The sequence below is a fragment of the Zootoca vivipara genome, chromosome 12 (assembly GCF_965207765.1).
Source record: "Zootoca vivipara chromosome 12, rZooViv2.hap1.1, whole genome shotgun sequence".
Classification (NCBI taxonomy): Eukaryota; Metazoa; Chordata; class Lepidosauria; order Squamata; family Lacertidae; genus Zootoca; species Zootoca vivipara.
In genome coordinates, this window is record NC_142595.1 from 43157340 (window position 1) to 43176821 (window position 19482).

General features: G+C 45.3%; 2 protein-coding genes across 2 annotated transcripts; both read left to right on the top strand.

Annotated features, from left to right (window-relative positions):
• Positions 1–5721: 5721 nt before the first annotated feature.
• Positions 5722–7599, top strand: LOC148684041 (vomeronasal type-2 receptor 26-like). The gene is made up of 2 exons (XM_088654772.1): positions 5722–5933; positions 7269–7599. The coding sequence occupies exons 1-2, from the start codon at positions 5722–5724 to the stop codon at positions 7597–7599; spliced, it is 543 nt and encodes a 180-aa protein (XP_088510898.1).
• A 1146-nt stretch (positions 7600–8745) lies between these two features.
• LOC118078225 (vomeronasal type-2 receptor 26-like) lies at positions 8746–14741 on the top strand. The gene is made up of 4 exons (XM_035101997.3): positions 8746–9549; positions 10414–10641; positions 11915–12041; positions 13840–14741. Exons 1-4 carry the CDS (start codon positions 8746–8748, stop codon positions 14739–14741), a joined length of 2061 nt encoding a protein of 686 aa, XP_034957888.2.
• The last annotated feature ends 4741 nt before the right edge of the window (positions 14742–19482 follow it).

The window sequence follows — 19482 nt, forward strand, 5'->3', positions numbered from 1 at the left end:
GGAATTCCTCCTGTATCTGAGTGGCTGGGACCCATTCATTCTGGGACGGTGGAGCATCCTCCCATGCCATGAGGTACTCCAGGCCCCCCACCCCCCTCCTTGAGTCCAGGATGGCCGTGGCCTCATTGAGTTGCTCCCTGCCTTCTCTCTCCCCCCCTCCCTCAGGGGTTTGTTCGCTGCCTCGGAGCCTGCTGCTTTCCCTGTACGGCGACAGCAGCGATCTATGAAACACTGGGTGCACCCTCATGTCCTCTGGCAGTGCCAGCCTGTATGCCACCGGGTTGACCTGTTGCGTGACCGTGAAGGGGCCCAACCTTCTGGGCGCCAGCTTTTTGCACCTCCCTCTGCTGGGAAGGCCTTCCGAGGACAACCAAACTTTGTCCCCCACCCTAATGACCTCCCCCGGTCGCCTGTGGCGATCTGCCCCCTTCTTGTACGCTTCCTTGGCTCTCTCCAAGTGTTCTCTGAGCTGCTGGGGCACCGTCTCCAGTTCCTCTGCCCAATCCTCAGCCTGTGGGCCCTCCTCCTCCTCCTCCCCCTCCCTCTCTGGGAAAGATCTGAGGTCGCGCCCGTAATTGGCCTTAAAGGGCGACACCCCTGTGGAGACGTGCACCGCATTGTTGTAGGCAAATTCTCCCAGTGGCAGGCGATCCACCCAGTCCGTTTGCCGCTGGCTGACGTAGCATCTCAGGTACTGCTGCAGAATGGCGTTGACCCTCTCCGCCTGTCCATTGGTCTGCGGGTGTCTAGCCGTCGACAAGCTGACCTCCACCTGCAGGAGGTTCATGAGCCGCCGCCAGAACCTGGAAACAAATTGGCGGCCACGATCCAAAATAACCCTTAAAGGTAATCCATGCAGTCTGAATACGTGATCCACAAACAGTTTGGCTGTCTCTTCTGCAGAGACCGCCCTGGCACACGGTATAAAGTGGCACATTTTGGACATGAGGTCCACCACCACCAACACTGCGGTCTTGCCCCTGGAAGAAGGCAGATCTGTGATGAAGTCCATGGACACCACTTCCCACGGCCTGTGTGGCGTGGCTAAGGGCTCCAGCAATCCCGGTGGCGCTGCTCTGACCACCTTTGCCCGCTGGCAGGTGTCACAGCCCCGTACATAGTCTCGAACATCTTCCCGCACCCCTGGCCACCAGAAGTGTCTCATGACTAGGTGAGCGGTTTTGTCCCTCCCAAAATGACCCGCCGTTGGGTTGTCGTGCATCTGCTTGAGGACCGTACGTCTAAGCTGGGTGGCGGGCAGGTACAGTGCACCCTTGTAGAAAAGCAGCCCCCTGCGTTCTGCAAAGTCTTTTGCCTGCTCCCCCCCCCTCTCAGTTCTCTTAAGATGCGGTTGGCAAATTCATCCGCTGCCGTCAGTGCTGTGAGTTCTGCCTCGCTCACCACTGCTGCTCCGCAGGACCATGCTGACGGGGGGGAAATGTGCCTGGGTGCCGGTGGCGCCTCCTCCTCCATGTACTCTGGCTTGTGGGAGAGGGCATCCGCCCTGACATTCTGCTCTCCCGGGATGTAGTGTATGGAGAAGTTGAAGTTCGAGAAGAACTCTGCCCACCGTATCTGCCGCTGGTTGAGCACCCTGGCAGTTCTCCAGAACTCCAGGTTCTTGTGGTCTGTGCACACCTGGATGGGGTGCTTGGCGCCCACCAGGAAGTGTCTCCAGTACTGGAACGCAGCGTGGATCGCAAGAAGTTCCCGATCAAACACCGTGTAGTTTCGCTCTGGCTGGGTCAACTTCCTGGAGAAGAAGGCACAGGGTCTCCACTCTCTGTTGGCGTCCAGTTGCAACAAAATGGCGCCCACAGCTTTATCAGAAGCATCTGTCTCCACGCGTAGGGGCGCGTCCTGAACCACGTGGAACAGGTTCTGGTCTGAGGCGAACACCCTCTTGAGGCTTTCGAACGCTGCTTGCGCCTCTGGTGTCCACCTGAACTTCTGCTTGCCTCTCAGGCAGTCAGTGATGGGAGCCGTAACGCGAGAGAAGTTCTTGATGAACTTCCTGTAGAAGTTGGCGAAGCCTAGTAGGCGTTGGGCATCTTTGCGCGTCCTGGGGCTGTGCCAGTCCAGGATGGCCTGCACCTTGTCCTTGTCCATCGCCAGCCCCTTGTCTGACAGCTTGTAGCCCAGGAAGTCCACCTCCTTGGTGTGAAACTTGCACTTCTCCAGCTTCACATACAGGTGGTTCTCCTTCAGGCGCTGCAACACCTCCCTGACATCTTTCACATGCTGCACTGGGTCATCGGAATAGATAAGGATGTCATCCAGGAAGACCAAGCATTTCCGGAAGAGGAGGGACCCCAGGACGTGGTGCATGAAGGCCTGGAAGCATGCTGAGCCCCCTTGCAACCCGAAGGGCATCACCAGATATTCAAAAGAGCCCAGAGGCGTGAACATCGTGGTTTTCCATTCATCGCCTTCCCGGATCCTGATCAAGTTGTACGCCCCCCTCAGGTCTAGCTTGGTGAAAATCTTGCCCCTGCGTGCCGCTGTCAGGAGATCATCCACTCCGGGCATGGGGAAAGCCACTGGCTCTGTCACTGAATTCAGCCGTCTAAAATCCACCACAAGACGGCGCTGTTGCGTGTCTTTCTTGTCCACCCAGAAGACCGGGCTGCCCCCTGCTGCCTTGCTTTCTCTGATGAACCCCCGCTTGAGGTTCTTGTCGATGAAAGCGCGCAGATCCTCCAGTTCCTGGTCTGACATGGCGTACAGCTTGGCTGGGGGTATAGTTGCCCCTGGCACCAGGTTGATCTGGCAGTCAAAAGGCCTGTGTGGGGGTAGGTGGTCGGACTCCGCTTCGCTGAAGACCTCCTGCAGGTCCCAGTACGGCTTGGGTATCGCCTCACCCCCTTTGACGTGCATGGTGGCCACCGTGGCTATCGGAGGCCCCTCCCCTGGTTGGTGCTGCATGCAATGTTCCAGGCAAAAGTCCGATCCAAAAGTGATGCATCTCTGGTGCCAACTGATGGAGGGGTCGTGGCGCGCCAGCCAGCTCATGCCCAAAACGATGGGGGGGGGTCTGAGATGGTGGTGACGTTGAATGCCAGTGTCTCTGAGTGCCTTCCCACCGTCATTTTCATGGGGGGGGGTTGATGAGTGATGGCCCCTCCCAGCAGCTCTCTGCCGTCAATGGTCGCCACGTGCAGAGGAAAATCCAGCTGCAGAAGCTGGATCTGGTGCTCTTCTGCAAAGTTTCTCGAGAAGAAGTTCGCTGACGCCCCACTGTCAATTAGGGCGAGGACCGTCAGGGGATAGCCATTTGGGAGCGTGAGCGTCACTTCTAGAACCACTCCTGCTCTGGGAGGGGTGGGCTGGCTCTGCTCCTCTCTGTGCGGGTGGGTGGGCTGGGGCTGTTGTCTGCTGACTGTGCCTGGCTGCTGCCCCTTGTCTCCTGCAGCCAGGCTTTCCCGTTTCCCTGCTGTGGTGCTGCGTCAGTGGGGGAGGGCACAACCGTTCCCGCCTTTCCTTGCCACTCCCTGCGATGTGGGCAGTCTCTGACGAGATGCTGGGGGGAGTTGCAGAGAAAGCAATTCCCACCCCTTCCCTCCTTGCGTCTTGGCGCCGCTGGGGTTTGAAAAGCCCGCGCGCGCGCGCTATCAATTTGCATGGGTTCCTGGTCCTGGCTGGCCCCAGGCGTGGCTTGAAAGGGTTGTTGGGGGAGTGGCTTCTCCTGCGACCGTGGGAACCAAGCCCGCTTTGCGCGCGTTGCTTGCTTGTCGCTCCCCCGGGATTCCTGTCTCACCCCCACCGCCAGAGCCGCTTTGCTCAGCTGATCCATATTACTGGGCTTTGGACCTCTCGAGAGCTCATCCTTCACCTCCTCATGCAACCCCAAGTAGAACGCCGCTTGCATTGGGGGTGACTCTAGTTCCCACCCCAATCTGTGCACCAGCATGGTGAATTTCGCCCAATACGCGCGAACTGTCATATTTCCTTGGCGTAAATTATGAAGTTCCTCCTTAGTCTGGTCCATATGACTATCGGACGAATACATCGTTTTCAAACCTTCTAGAAATAGTTTGACATTCTTCATGCAAGGATTCTTTGTTGCGATTAACGGTCTTAGCCACTCCCTGGCTGCCCCGGTAAGGTGCTCCACAATAAACGCTACCCTGTGCTCATCATCAGGGAACTCATCGTGGTGCAGCTCAAGAGCATACACAATCTCAGTCTCAAAGCCCTGATATTCCCTCGGGTCTCCATTGAACTTGCTTACTAGGGTCCCGGCTCTCCTTCCTGGCAGCACTTGGACTTGGGGTGCCCCTCCCGCCTTGTGTTTCTCTGCATCCAGCTTGTTTTGGAGGTCTACCGCCACCGCCCTTAATTCCTGCTCTCTTTCCTGTAGCGCTCTCACCTGTTCCGCAAGTTGTAGCCGGTCATCCTGGACCTTCTTAGTCTCTTCTTTAGCTGCCTTCAATTCCCCCTGCGCCTGCAGCGACAGCTGCTGCAGTTCTTGCTGGGCTTGCTCCGCGATCTGCCGCCATCTCTCCGCCTCTGACACGCTCATCCCGGCAACTCCAAAGTAGCCCAAAAAAGGATTCGGAGGTTGCTGTCACAGTGGCCGGAGTGGGCTACTTCAGAGTAACGACGCTACGCAGCTCTGCATTTTATTCTTTTATTGGTGCTGCGTATTTACAGTGCTGAAGTCATTGCTATTTACACGGAGTGATGTGGTCAGTCGGTTCCAGAACCTCCGAATGGCTTTTGGCGCGTCTTTCTCCAACACAAAAGCTTTGGCAGACCCATCCTCTTTCCCCTCCTCTTTCTGCGTAATTCCGGAGTTGGGGGGATGGGTCTCCCCCCCTTATTCGCCCCTTCCTGTCCCACCTGGGACCCTGGCTCCTCTACCTTGCCTGAGCCTCGGACACGACTTCCTGCTTCCCCATTGGAATCGGAACTCTCTCTGCTTTCCCCTGTGCTCGGGGATGGGCTTGAACTCAGGAGGGGAGGGACTTCGCGATATCCCCTGTCCCTCACAGTGCACATTTGGGAAATAGTCAAATAACAATGTGTCATTGTGCAACAGTCTAATGAGGGATAAACAAAGGTTTCAACAGACATTACAACATTCTTATCCCTTTAGAGAGTAGCAGATTATCTTGAGAGGCAGCAAATAAAGATTTTAAAAAAGTAGTTTTCTTGGCTTTCATATCTATGACAGCTACTATGATGCAATGAGCTTCGAAATAAGGTGACACATGTTTCAAATTGGTTTCATCAGCAGTTTTGTTTCTTATGAAACCTCAGAGAGCCCAGTATCATTGCAGAAATGGTTATCCTTCCCCTACAATTATCCATACTATTATGATTGAATCACCTGGACAAACCCCCAATGGCTTCCCTGATTGCAATAGGAAAAAAACAAGTATTACATGTTCATAAATACCACAGTGTTCTATTGGCAGCTAAGATTATCTAAAGGCAAGGAGGGCTCCGTCATTCTCAGTATTTCTCCATTTTTCTAAGTCAGGCTTCAAAGTAGTACATCTCCTTTCATCTAGCATTCAAGGCAAAATTTTATAACACAGCTGAGGCTAAGAGAAAGGTTTGCTCATGTCTGTTTAAGAACTGTTTTGGTGGAGTCACATTAAATCTGCACCAATTTGCTTAAACAAATTTGCTCTTGCAGATAGCGACACCATAGAGGGACCAGGAGAGATGCCTATTTAGAGGGGGAATTTGCCATCAGGAAATTGAGGTGCTGCAATGCTGTTGATACTGCTGCTCTTCTTGCTTCCTCACCTGGTGTGCACAGTACACACTCTGAATTGTGCCCTGACAGACCCCCTTCCAATTCCCCATGAGTGGTACCAGCCAAACGAGTTCGTAATTGGTATGATCGTATCTCAGATGCATTACATTTTCCCCAATATATTATTTGAAAGAGACCCTTCATTGGAGCTGGTTAAATTTCCAATGTAAGAATCCATTTTAATTTTAAATGCATTTTCATGAAAGGTGCTTGCTTTACTTTGTTTGCCTGTTTGCCTTTAGACAGAGAGGTCCTATCTGCATCTAAGCTGGTAAACTGCTTTGAGTTTTGTGGGAGGGGGAATCCCATATATTGATGGGTGGATGTGAATATTGTTTGAAATGAAAGGCAAAATGCACATATTGAATCAACCATGTTTTGTGGTCTGATTGCACTCTAGTTCCATTGCTGGTCTATACATATTTTCATCATTGCCATATAGAAATGGGTTAAGGAAGGTGTCGGCTGCAGTTATCCATTTTATTTCTCAGATTTAACGTGTTGGTCCATGTGGAATTCAGGTAACATAGGATTCTACTAAGTCATGCCTTTTGTTTTCTTTGTTTGCATTTCATACAATTTTTTTCTGCATAAGCTAGCTATTACCTATAAATTTCCTGTTGAATATTTATTTATTTATTTGATTTAGTTCTGGTGAAAAGAGTTAAACAGATTTGCAGTCATTCAGGAAGTAATGTGCTATTGATTGGACTTCTTAGTTCAAGCTATTTGAACATATAGCATTGCATTTACTCGTAACTTAGAAATTAACGTATCCTCCCCCCCCCCCGGGCAACATTAGCTTTTGCCTCTGTCAGTCATTTTGTCTCACTTTGAGTTTCTTCCCCCTCTTTGTGTTTTTTATAGTTACAGGTAGGTAGCTGTGTTGGTCTGACGTAGTCGAAACAAAATAAAAAAAAATCCTTCCAGCAGCGCCTTAAAGACCAACTAAGTTTTTTTTATTTTGGTATGAGCTTTCGTGTGCATACACTGAAATAGAAGTCCCCAGATGCTTATATGTAGAGAAAGGGTGGGGAGGGGTATCACTCAGAAGGGTGGTGGAAATGGGTGATTGACTGACTGATAGCTGTTGACGACAGTAAATGACTGCAAATGGTCTTGCATGAAAAAGCAATGGGTGAGATGGCTGAAGATCCCTTTATCATGTATAATGAGTTAAGAATCCAACGTCTCTGTTCAAACCAGGTCTCTCCATGGTTTTAAGCTTGGTGATAAGTTGCAATCCAGCAACTTCTCTTTCCTACTTCTCTTTCCTACTACTTTTGTAGTAAGACAGCTAATTTGATCTTTGTGTTTTTTATATTTTTAATCAGTTTAATCCCCTGACAAGTGCATAGGTTTATCTGTCTCGGTGACAAAATCCCTTAGCATTAATCTCCCAACATTGTTGCTTACTCTGTGGGTGCAATGCCCAACGTAATATTTTTCTCCATTTTGCGGCAACGCCAGCAACCTCTTGAACTAGTTGCTTTATTTGCAGTGTATGTATAAAGTTCTACCAGCATATCATGGCCTCAGTGTTTGCCATTAATGAGATCATGGAAAATCCCAAAATCTTGCCCAATGTCACCCTTGGGTTTCACATCTACGACAGCTGCTCCAATTCAAGGATAACCTACCGTACTACTCTGGACATGGTCTGCAAATCACATAGTTTTTTCCCTAACTATCAATGTGGCATCCCAAAAAATCTAATAGGAGTCATTGGAGGACTTGAATCTGACACCTCCACACGAATGGCAGACATCTTAGGTCTTTACAAGATCCCACAGGTAGGATATGCTGGTGTTAGTTATGGAAAATGTCCATAACCAACCTACGATTTACTGCCGCTTGCTCATTCTGCTTTCCTTCTGCAATTTAATAATTTTTAAAGAGGGTGAAGCTGCACCAGGGTAATATTGGGGTTTCCAAAGCCATAAAGCTCCACCTGGAACTCCCTCCTTGGAGAAGCTAGAATGTGTCCCTCCTTATTGTCCTTCTGCCAGCAGCTGAAGACCACCTTGTCCCAACAGGTTTGGGGAACTGACTGCTTTTAATGGAAGAGCTTGTGTTGTGCTGTTTTTGTTGTAATTATTTACATGTTTTACACTGATTATATCTTAGGGTTTTTATTCTATTAATGTTGTATTGTTTTTAATGACCCTCCCCTGGGTTTGTAGTCATTCTTGTTTTTATCTGTAAGCCGCCTTGAGTCCCATCAGGGGAAAATTGTGGGGTATACTACTACTACTACTACTACTACTACTAACACCAAAGTTAATTCAGAAACTCTTTCACAAAGAATGGCAGCTTCAGGCGATGAAGCTGTCAAATGTTCCATTTATTTACCCAGAACATAAACAGCTGCCTTCTTCCAGCTGAGACAAGTTGTTCATCTAGCTCAGGCACGTCCAATAGGTAGATTGTGATCACTGGATGTCTATGGTAGATCACTGCTAGATCACTGGCACCCCTAAAAAAAGCTCACCCAAAATTTTCCTCCTCCCTAAAAAAAGCTGAAAAACTATGACCTGAAGCCCTAAACAAAAATGGGCCTCCCTCCCTCCTAAAAGACGCTCAGCAGGTTTGACCTTAACCGCCCCAAAACAGGGCTTCCCTTCCTTAAAAAACTCAACAGCTTTGACCTGACTCCCAGTTTTTAACTCTGTGAGTAGATCACAGTCTTTTGGGAGTTGGCCATCCCTGATCTAGCTCAATATAGTTTACTGCACCCAAAAGTGGCTCTACATAGGAAAAGAGTTAGAGATCTTGCACATCATCCGTAACAAAGAAGCCAGTGGCTGTATGTAGCATATTTTTGTGTGTGCAGTGTATCTGATTTATCACTGAGCTGCAGTTTCCCACCCCTTTCTATGAAATGTCTGTAAATTTATATGCATTTGTTCATTTAGTTTTCTTATGGCTCCTTTGAACCAGCTGCGAATGATCAAAGCAATTCCCCAGCTTTTTACCGCATGGTCCCCAATGAAATCCTGCAGTATGAGGGATTTGTCCAGTTAATTGTGCATTTTGGATGGACCTGGGTAGGGCTCCTGAGAATGGATACTGAAGCTGGAGAGCATTTCTCAAAGGTCTTTGAGACCATGCTTTCTCAGAGGGGAATCTGTTTAGCATTCCAGGAAACCTTCCCGAAAAATGTGCATTTCATCGGCATGGACGAAATAATGACTCTCTTTCTCAACATTGTCCCAGATTTCATGAGGAGCACAGCCAACGCATATGTTTTATATGGAGAAACTGCATCCATTGCATGGTTGACAGGTATTCTGTTTGTAAAAAGGTTGTTTCCTATAACAGCTGCTGATTATGAGTTAAGTTCTATAGCGAGAGTGTGGATTATGACAGCTCAAATGGATGTCACATTGCATATAGTTCAAAGGGATTTTAAAATGCAAACGCTCCATGGTGCCATCTCCTTCACAATTCACTCAAAGAAGGTTCCAGGCTTCCAAGAATTTCTTCAGACTATCAACCCTTTGAAGGCAAAGGGAGATGGTTTTATTAAGGATACCTGGGAGAATGCATTTAGCTGTTCTGTTTCGACAGACTATGTTGATGATGCCTGTACTGGGGAGGAGAGATTAGACAGCCTTCCTGCAACTTATTTTGACATGAGCATGACCGGCCACAGCTACAGTATCTATAATGCTGTCTATGCTCTGGCACACGCCTTACATATTACATACTCATCAAGGTTCAGTAGAAGAGCAGAGGAGGATGGGAGACGATTGTCCCCTCATAGTGTGGAACCTTGGCAGGTAATGTCTTCTGATTGACTCTCACTGTTAAAAAGGGAACATGATGTCTGATCCATCTTCACTGAGATACAATATAATATCTGGGGTATGTCTCTGCTTGCTGTTTTTTTAAAACAAACATTAAGTGTGGTGTGTGTTCAGGACATACTTCTTAGAAATCTCATAGGACGGCAATCTCATAAGTACAGGTGAAACTCGGAAAATTAGAATATTGTCGAAAAGTGCATTTATTTCAGTAATGCAACTTAAAAGGTGAAACCAATATATGAGATAGATGCATGACATGCAAAGCAAGATATGCCAAGCCATTATTTGCTGTAATTGTCATTCTTTGTCATTAGGCGGGTCAATTATAAATGGAAATGAATTAATTAAATGTTTATTTAATTAATTGTTTATTTTTGTTTATTTTTGTATTATTGTAACTATTTGTTTCATTACTGTGGAATTTCCAAAAGAAAGCATTTGTGAAAATTAAAAGAAAAAGAAAATAATAATAAGTTGCATTACTGAAATAAATGCACTTTTCGACGATATTCCAATTTTCCGAGTTCCACCTGTATAATGTCTTCCTATGAGGCTTTCCTGGCTGTGGGAGTGGTAGCAGTGGTAGCAGTGGCAAGAAGATGGTGCAATGATTTGTTGTTTGTTTTTTAAAAAGTGCTTTAAAAATAAAAGAACTGTTGTCTCTCAAAGTCACTTGCTGGGCATCACGAATGGGGAGACGGCTGCTGTGCCGAAGTCCTGCTTCAGCTTGGTTTACTACTGTGAGAACAAGATCCTGGAGCAGATGAAACATTGGTCTGATGAATCAGGGTCTTTCTATGTTCTCAGTTCCTCGATTCTCTTTTTCTTTCCATCTAGCTTTTCTCTTTAATTCAGAGGATCTCTTTCAACAACAGTGTTGGTGATGAATTTAAGTTCAATGAACGTGGAGAGTTAGCAGCCGGATTTGATATTACAAACTTGATCACATTCCCAAATAATTCCTATGTCAGTGTCAAAGTGGGAAGGTTGGAGCCACAGGCGTCATATGCCATAAACCTCACCATTGATGACAGGAGAACTGAATGGCATCAAAACTTCAGTCAGGTAGAAAGTGACTTAATCCTCTTCCTTCTCCTCCTTCTCCTCCTCCTCCTGATTCTCCTCCTTCTCCCATGCTAGCAACAGTATGATAATATCTCACTCATATTTCCTGTACCAGCTTACATTTACTTGCCCTACCTCCACTCTGAATAGCCAACAGAGGGACTGAAATTTTATTTCCATTGCCAATGCTCATGATCATTTAAGGAGCCTGGGAGACATTATATTGAACATAAAACTAAAAAAGTCATTCTTCATGCATTACATTATTAATCTTTGCAGTTAATGAGCCTACAGGTGAAACTCGGGAAATTAGAATGTCGCCGAAAAGTGCATTTATTTCAGTAATGCAACATAAAAGGTGAAACCAATATATGAGATAGATGCATGACATGCAAAGCAAGATATGTCAAGCCATTATTTGTTGTAATTGTCATTATTTGTTGTTAGGTGGGTCAATTATAAATTCAGTGTAATTAATGAAATGTAATAGCGATGTTTTTTTGGTTTTTTTTGTAACTATTTGTTTTATTACTGTGGAATTTCCAAAAGAAAGCATTTGTAAAAATTAAAAGAAAAAGAAAAAATAATAAGTTGCATTACTGAAATAAATGCACTTTTCGACGATATTCTAATTTTCCGAGTTTCACCTGTACATACTGTGGTGTCAGGTAAACATTTCTTTCTAAAATGAAAGCTTATAGCTTTGTTGTTGTTGTTGTTGTTGTTGTTTGTTGTTTGTTGTTGTTGTTGTTTTATTATTTTAGAAACCATACTCAGGGTGAATATGCCCATATGGTTTGAAGGAAGCTGAAACTCTTGCTCACATCCTACAATATTGCCATTTTTATAGGGACATCCGTTCTATATTTATCACCCCAATCATGCAGTGAATCCCAAGCAGATCTGATGGCCACTAGTTAAAATATGTAATAGAGGGCAGGGAACCAGAGATTACTTTAAAGGGGACTAAATTCTGTGTTTCTAATACAAAACTAAGGAGACAAGTTCTGGATGAATCTGGTGGCCAATGTCTTAACGTGCACATTTCAAATACAGGCTTTGACCTGTATATTTTAATTGTTTTATATCTGCATTACTTATCGTGTTTTAGCTTATAGATTTTAATTTTAACCTATTTATATGTTGTTGTTTTTTATTGTTGTTAAAGTCTGTATTTCTGGTCTGTGACCATAATAAATCTATTCTTCTCAGCCTTCTATATTCACTGGAATAGATCCAACTGAAGGCAACATTTTCCTTTCTTCAATGGCAGGTACCTCCCTTCTCCCTGTGTAATGAAAAATGTCCTCCTGGTACCAGCAAGAAAAAGAAAGAGGGGGAGAAATTTTGTTGCTATGATTGCACTTCATGTCCGGAAGGGAAGATTTCAGACCAGCAGGGTAGGAGATTTATTATGGATCTGATCAAACACTCAGTCAATCGTGAGTGACTTGTGACAAGTTGTATAATCTGAAAGATATACCAATGCCTGCCTTTAATGAGCTTTTTGCTTCCTTGGTAGCTGTCTGAAGTAGAAATGAAATAATGTGTTGATCACGCTTTCTCCAATTATCTTAAATGGTTTGCTCGGTCATTTGGATAAAAAAGAAAGGCAATCTGTATAGAATACCCCCAGTGTGCTCCTGATCATGGCTCAACCACCAAGTCTTGTAATTGTTTTATTGGGTTTCTATTATGAGAAATGGGGAAACACTGCTTTCCCTCCTGGAAACCTTCCTGTGCTTTTATGTGAAGCACAAGTGATGCAGGTTCTGGAGATCGAGAAAGGCAAAATTCACATTTTCTCCTTTCTTTCCTTATGAAGTCTCTTGATACTGAATAGGGAGTAGAGCAGGCATGTCAAACCTGCGGCCCTCCGGATGTTTTGGCCTACAACTCCCATGATCCCTAGCTAGCAGGACCAGTGGTTGGGGAAGATGGGAATTGTAGTCCAAAACTTCTGGAGGGCCACAGGTTTGACATGCCTGGAGTAGAGGTTTTTAACCTCACACCATATGAATATTGGTGCATCACTGCTTCCAAGATACTATTCAGTGTGAGAGGCTCAAGTAGAGCTTTTTCTCCCTCCCTCCCTTCCTTCTTCTTCAGATGTTTCACCATCTTTCTTTCTTATAAATGCTATCATGAGGTCCACATAGCCTCCTCGTGTTATTTTTTTTTATTTTTTGTTTACAAATTTGCTTTCTTTTAATTTACAAATAAATAAATTTATGCATATCTGTGCGGATTAGCAGATTGTGAAATACAGTGGTACCTCTGTTTACGACCACAACTGGTTTCGGGGAGCTGGTTGCTCCCCGAGCAGGTCGTAAATGGAGTGCCCTTTCTGCACGTGCACGAAGCGCTGATAGAGCGCTTCTGCACATGCGCGAGCTGCGCAGATCACTTCTGCGCATTCGCCGCCACAGAACCCGGATGTAAGCACTTCCGGGTCTGTGGCGGTCGTAAACCGAGGTATGATTGTACTACTGCTTTAGGGTTGTATCCAACCAAACCCTACTCAGAGTAGATCCACTTAAAGACGATGAACATAATGTAGTCATATGCATTAATTTCAATACCTCTACTCTGCATAGGACCAGCACTGGATACAACCCTCAGTTTCAGGTTTTGTTGTTTCACTTCCAGATTGATAAACATGAACGTTCAGTATTGGAGGGAAGAGGTGAGCCTTTCCCAGGTAACCAATACATTCTCTGTCAATTTTAAAAGCCCCTCTTATTAAAAAAAAGCAATTTGTTTAGCAAAATAACATCCTAAACTCATAAAATAAGCATAAAATAACATGAACAGCAGTTTGGACAATTTAAAACCAGCAAAAAAACTAATATCACATAGACATAGAATGAATTTAGGGCAAAAAATATATATAAGGCACTCAACATGTTAAAATTAAAAAGCCTAGGGGAAAATATACTTGGAATACCTGTTATTCACTGTTCTAAATTCCCATCATACAGCTTAATAAAGAATGTACAGGTGAAACTCAGAAAATTAGAATATCGCCAAAAAGTGCATATTCTAATTTTCCGAGTTTCACCTGTATAGTTAGGGTCTGCTATGGTAAGGGTCTTTTGTAGCTGCAGGTATTGAGAGATATGGAACTGTTTGAAAGGGAGATCTTATTCCAGAAAACAAACAGATCAGTTTTAAATTTGGCATTTCTTCCACTTTTAGACATGGATTATTGCATCAGCTGCTCAGAAGATAAGTACCCAAATAAGGGAAAAGATCGCTGCCTCCCCAAAGTCCAGACCTTCCTCTCTTTTGAAGAACATTTGGGTATTTCTTTAGCAACACTGGCTCTATACTTTTGCCTGGTCACAGCTCTGGTACTTGCAGTCTTCATTAAGCACAGGGACACTCCCATTGTCAAAGCCAATAACCGAAGCCTTACCTATATTCTGCTGATCGCTCTCCTTCTTTGCTTCCTCTGCTCTTTGCTCTTCATTGGACAACCCAATAAGGTGACCTGCCTGCTCCGACAAACAGCATTTGGCATCATCTTCTCCATTGCTATTTCTTCAGTTTTGGCCAAAACCATTACAGTGGTTGTGGTTTTCATGGCCTCCAAACCAGGAAGCATTTTTCGAAAATGGGTGGGGAAAAGGTTGGCACTTTCCATTGTCTTTTCCTGTTCTCTTACTCAACTAGGCATTTGTGCTCTTTGGTTGGCCACATCTCCCCCATTTCCAGGTCAGGACATGCACTCCGTGTCCAGAGAAATCATTGTGGAATGTAATGAAGGGTCAGTCTCCATGTTCTACTGTGTCTTGGGCTACATGGGCTTTTTGGCAACTGTCAGTTTCAGTGTAGCTTTCCTAGCCAGGAAATTGCCAGACAGTTTCAACGAAGCCAAGTTCATCACTTTCAGCATGCTGGTCTTTTGCAGTGTGTGGCTAACTTTTGTTCCGACCTACCTGAGCACCAAGGGAAAATACATGGTAGCTGTGGAAATCTTCTCCATCTTGGCCTCCAGTGCTGGGTTGCTAGGCTGCATCTTTTCTCCAAAATGCTACATTATTGTTTTGAGGCCTGAGTTGAACAACAGGGAACAGCTAAAACGAAGAAGTAATTGAATAATGGCACAGTTTCTGGTGTCATTTTAAGATCCTTAAAGGAGCACATTAATATGTACTTGGGTCATCCACCAGGAACTGCGCTACACTTATAGCTTTTTGCTGAAATTATATATCTAAGGATTTTAAATATATTCAGAAATAAAATAATATTTTGCATGCAGTATTTATGTGTGTTCACTTTTTGCCACAAATCCGAAGAAGTGTACAATCTGACTGTGATATGATTTCTGTCTGACCAAATAAATTTCTGCTGTGGAGGGTTTTTTTTGTGTGTGTGTGTGTGTGTGTGTGTGTAGGAGAGAGGAGAGAGGAGAGAGAGAGAGAGAGAGAAGGGAAATGCAAGCTGAGCAATAATTGTGAGTAATAAATGGTTTTTAGACATCTTCATCAGGTATCATGGAGATTAAATATACAATAAACACCCCCAGAATGTCCCAAGAAGAGGGGTGTGTAACATCAGGTCTGGGTGAGAAATGCTGCCCATCCAATTGTTGCTTGATAACAATTGAAAGAGCAGAAATTCCAAACCAAATCAGTCACAAATTGAAAAAAAAAAAGTGAGTCTGTATTAGAATACATAAGCATGATTAAGATTACCATAATGCTGCATATGTTCTGCATATGGTACAGAATCTGTTGCAGTAGATACTACAAATAAGACCTAAATGGAAAGGCAAAAAATAATTGCCCGATTTGTTCAGGAAGGAAAAGAGGCAGTTGTAGAGTTTATGAGTTGATCCGAGAAACAGGTAGGTATTATTATTCAGCCATTCTGTTCTGGGTCATAAGGTCATCCCAAAAAGGAAAAAGCCCTGGCTGAGGACGTCAGGACCAGAAGCAAGATGGTGGTGTAGAAGCAGGAACAGGTGCAGGGCTGAGGGTCCAGCAGCAGGCAGTCGCAGGGTCAAGGAGCAAGGCAGAGGCGAAGGTCTGGGAGTCAAGGAGCAAGGCGTCGGCAGGCAAAGGTCCAAGGGTCGAGGAGCAAGGCGTCGGCAAGACAAGGGTCCAAGGAGCAAGAGGCCAGAAGCAAGCAGGCAGGGATAGCGTTGCTGTGGCAAAGAGTTGAAGGGAAATGCTGAGCTTTTATCCCTCCCAGCTCCTGCCACCAGGTGCAGTGAGGTCTCAAGTGGCCTCACCTGAGTGGCCACTCCTTGCTTCTACAGCACAAGCTGAGGCCTCACCTGAGTGGCCACTCCTTGCTTCTACAGCACAAGCTGAGGCAGGCCCCAGTCCTGCAAAGCACTACAGGCCCCAGAGCCTGACTCCTGCCCATACTCCTGACAATATGCCAATGGAAGAACTAATGGCACAGATTGGCATACCTGACATCAGGCAAATATGCCCCCCCAGAAAGAAAGGTTTCCTCTCAGCTCCCATCAGCACTGACACCTCTGGGATGTCCCACTGGAATCTGTTGCATGTGAAAGTTCCTCATTAAGAACTTTTTAGGCTGAGCCCCACAACCTCAAGTAAGTGACACAAGTTAGCCTCAAAAGTTTTTTTTAAGTGGGTAGGAAGAGGGTGATCTGAAAGTTGGGGACATTGACACCAGTCCCTTGTCATGGTCAGCTTTCAGTACCTTTCCCCTTCTGCAGAGGTGGAGGACATATGAGGATGGTCCGCCCACAGAGGATCCAGTGGGATTCCAGATGGCTCTGGGGGATTTTCTGGCTGATATGACCAGCGCTCTGGTCAAACCACTGTCCAACCTCTGGAATAGCCAAATGGGCCATTGGCACGGTTGATATTGAGCTCCAACTCAGTGGGAGCCCACTTGGGTAAAAAAGAAAGCAAAGTGGTATGGAAATGTGAAAAAAGAAACTGAGAAAAACCAAAAATGCTCCTTTCTAGATGCTTGATGTCAATGTCCTGGTAAAATTAAGAAATGTGTCCCAGCATTTAAATTAGTTATAGAGTGGAAAAAAGAATAGTATTGCATGGCATCCCCAATCTCTGAGTGGTGCAAGAGTCCAGAGAATTCCAGGCATGCTTTCCCATGTTTATTGTTTTCTTTTAGAAATTGAGACACAGATGAGACTATCGTGTCTTTGTTATATATGGTTTATTTACACATATGTACAACCTTAGCCTATGGGACCCAGGTGGCGCTGTGGTTAAACCACTGAGCCTAGGGCTTGCTGATCAGAAGGTCGGTGGTTCGAATCCCTGTGACGGGGTGAGCTCCCGTTGCTTGGTCCCAGCTCCTGCCAACCTAGCAGTTCGAAAGCACGTCAAAATGCAAGTAGATAAATAGGAACCGCTACAGCGGGAAGGTAAATGGCGTTTCCGTGTGCTGCTCCGGTTTGCCAGAAGCGGCTTTGTCATGCTGGCCACATGACCTGGAAGCTATACGCCGGCTCCCTCGGCCAATAATGCGAGATGAGCGTGCAACCCCAGAGTCGGTCACGACTGGACCTAATGGTCAGGGGTCCCTTTACCCTTTACCTTTACAACCTTAGCCTATGAGTGGAGAGGGGGGAGTTCACAGCATAATCACCCTAGTAGGGCCTTGTTTCTCCCATATCTGCAACCTTGGATTCAAACTGACCTCAGCCATAACTCTGACCCTCTCTCTAACTTTCTGTGTTTTATGGACTGCTGCCTTTACCAGACTGCAACTTTTTTTACTTAGCTCAAATCATATCCAAACTCCTATTCTAAACTCAACTCTGCTTTAAGAAAGGGGGGGGGGTTAAGGGGAAAATCCTTAAGGAGGAGTATACACAAGTAGCCAACAGGGGGAATGTTGGGCTGGCTAAAGCTCAGGCTTGCAAGAGAAGTTAAAAATAATATAAAAGGTTTCTTTGGCTATGTCTGAAAAGGTTTCTTTGGCTATGTCTTGAGAATTATTGGAGAACAGGTGAGGTCCCTACAGATTGGAAGCAGGCAAATATTGTCCCCATCTTCAAAGGGGGGGGGGAGACCAGCTAACTACTGACCGGTAAACTTGACATCGATACTAGGGAAGGTCCTAGAACATATAATTCAACAGTCAGTCTGTGAGCATTTAGAAAAGGATGCTGTGATTACTAAGAGCCAGCATGGGTTTCTCATGGTAGACCAATTTCTTTTTTATATATAATTACAAACTTGGTCAATCAGGGAAATGCTGTGGACAAAGTGTATCTTGATTTCAGTAAGGCCTTTGACAAAGTCCCCAGTGATATTGTCATGAAGAAGCTGGTAAAATGTGTATTGAACAGGGTAACTCTTAGGTGGATTTGTAGCTGGTTGACTGACTGAACCCAAAGGGTACTCATTAATGGTTCCTTGTCATCCATGAAAAAAGTGGCAAGTGGGGTGCCGCATGGTTCTGTCCTGGGCCCCTTGTTGTTCAACATCTTTATGAATGACTTGGGTGAAGGAATTGAGGGGATGCTAATCAAATTTGCAGATGACACCAAAATGGGAGGGGTAGTTGATGTCACAGAAGACAGAATCAGAATTCAAAATGACCTTAACAGATTGGAGAACTGGGCGCAAGCTAACAAAATGAATTTCAGTAGGGACAAATGTAAGGTTCTGTTGGCAGGAAGAACCAGATGCACAGATATAGAATAGGGGACACACCTGGCTTACTAGCAGTACATGTGAAAAGGATCTAGGGGCCTTGGTAGACCACAGACTTAACATGAGTCAACAGTGTGATGCAGCAGCAAAAAAAACCTAATGCTATTCTAGGCTGCATCAACAGAAATATCTTAAGGGCTGTCACATGGAAGAGGGAGCATGCTTGTTTTCTCCTGCTCTGGAGGACTCAAACCAATGGCTTCAAGTTACAAGAAAGGAGATTCTGACTAAACATTCGGAAAAACTTTCTGATAGTAAGAGCTGTTTGGCAGTGGATCAAACTCCCACAAGAGGTGGTGGACTCACCTTCCTTGGAGGTTTTAAAACAGAGGTTAGATGGCCATCTGTCATGGATACTTTAGCTGAAATTACTGCATTGCAGGGGGTTAGGCTATATGACCCTTGGTCCCTTCCAACTCTAATATTTTATGATTCTATGAAAATTCTTTGTCTTCTGAACTAACTCTGAGTTGTGGCAAATGGTTCCACCCTTTGGATTTCTTGTTGGTCTGCTACATTCCCTTTGTCATTTGTACTGGCTCATCACCTAGGAGATTACCAAACTGGCTTGGCTATTCAAGCAACTGAATCCATGCCGCATCCAGGAATTAGAAGGGAGTCTGGGCATTCAGCCTACAAACTCCCCACAAAAGTCTCATAACACCATGAAGAAAGTGAAACAAAGGGCTCAGGTGGGATCTACCCATTCTGCATAAATATCAACAGAAGGTGTATTTTCTGATACATTATTTTTCAAAAAAAGATTTGCACTGAAAACTGACTTAATTTCATGTTTGATATACAGCCATACCTCTTTTTCCGTAACCCTCTGGTTACATAAACTTTGGGATGTGTGCGTGACAAACCCAGAAGTATTGTACCAGGTTTCGCCATGTGCACATGCACAGAAGCAGTCCTCAGGTTGCGGAAACCTCGGGATCCGACCGGACCTCTGGAACGGATGCCGTCTGCAACAGGAGGTACCACTGTATACGTAAACTAATACAATCCAGCAAAAGTCATGACACAAAATGTTTCATTGAGCCATCTCATTATACCCAGGCAATAAAGTATTGAATCAAAGATTTCCTTTACAAATAATAAATATTGTTGTTGTTGTTTAGTCGTTTAGTCATGTCCGACTCTTCGTGACCCCATGGACCATAGC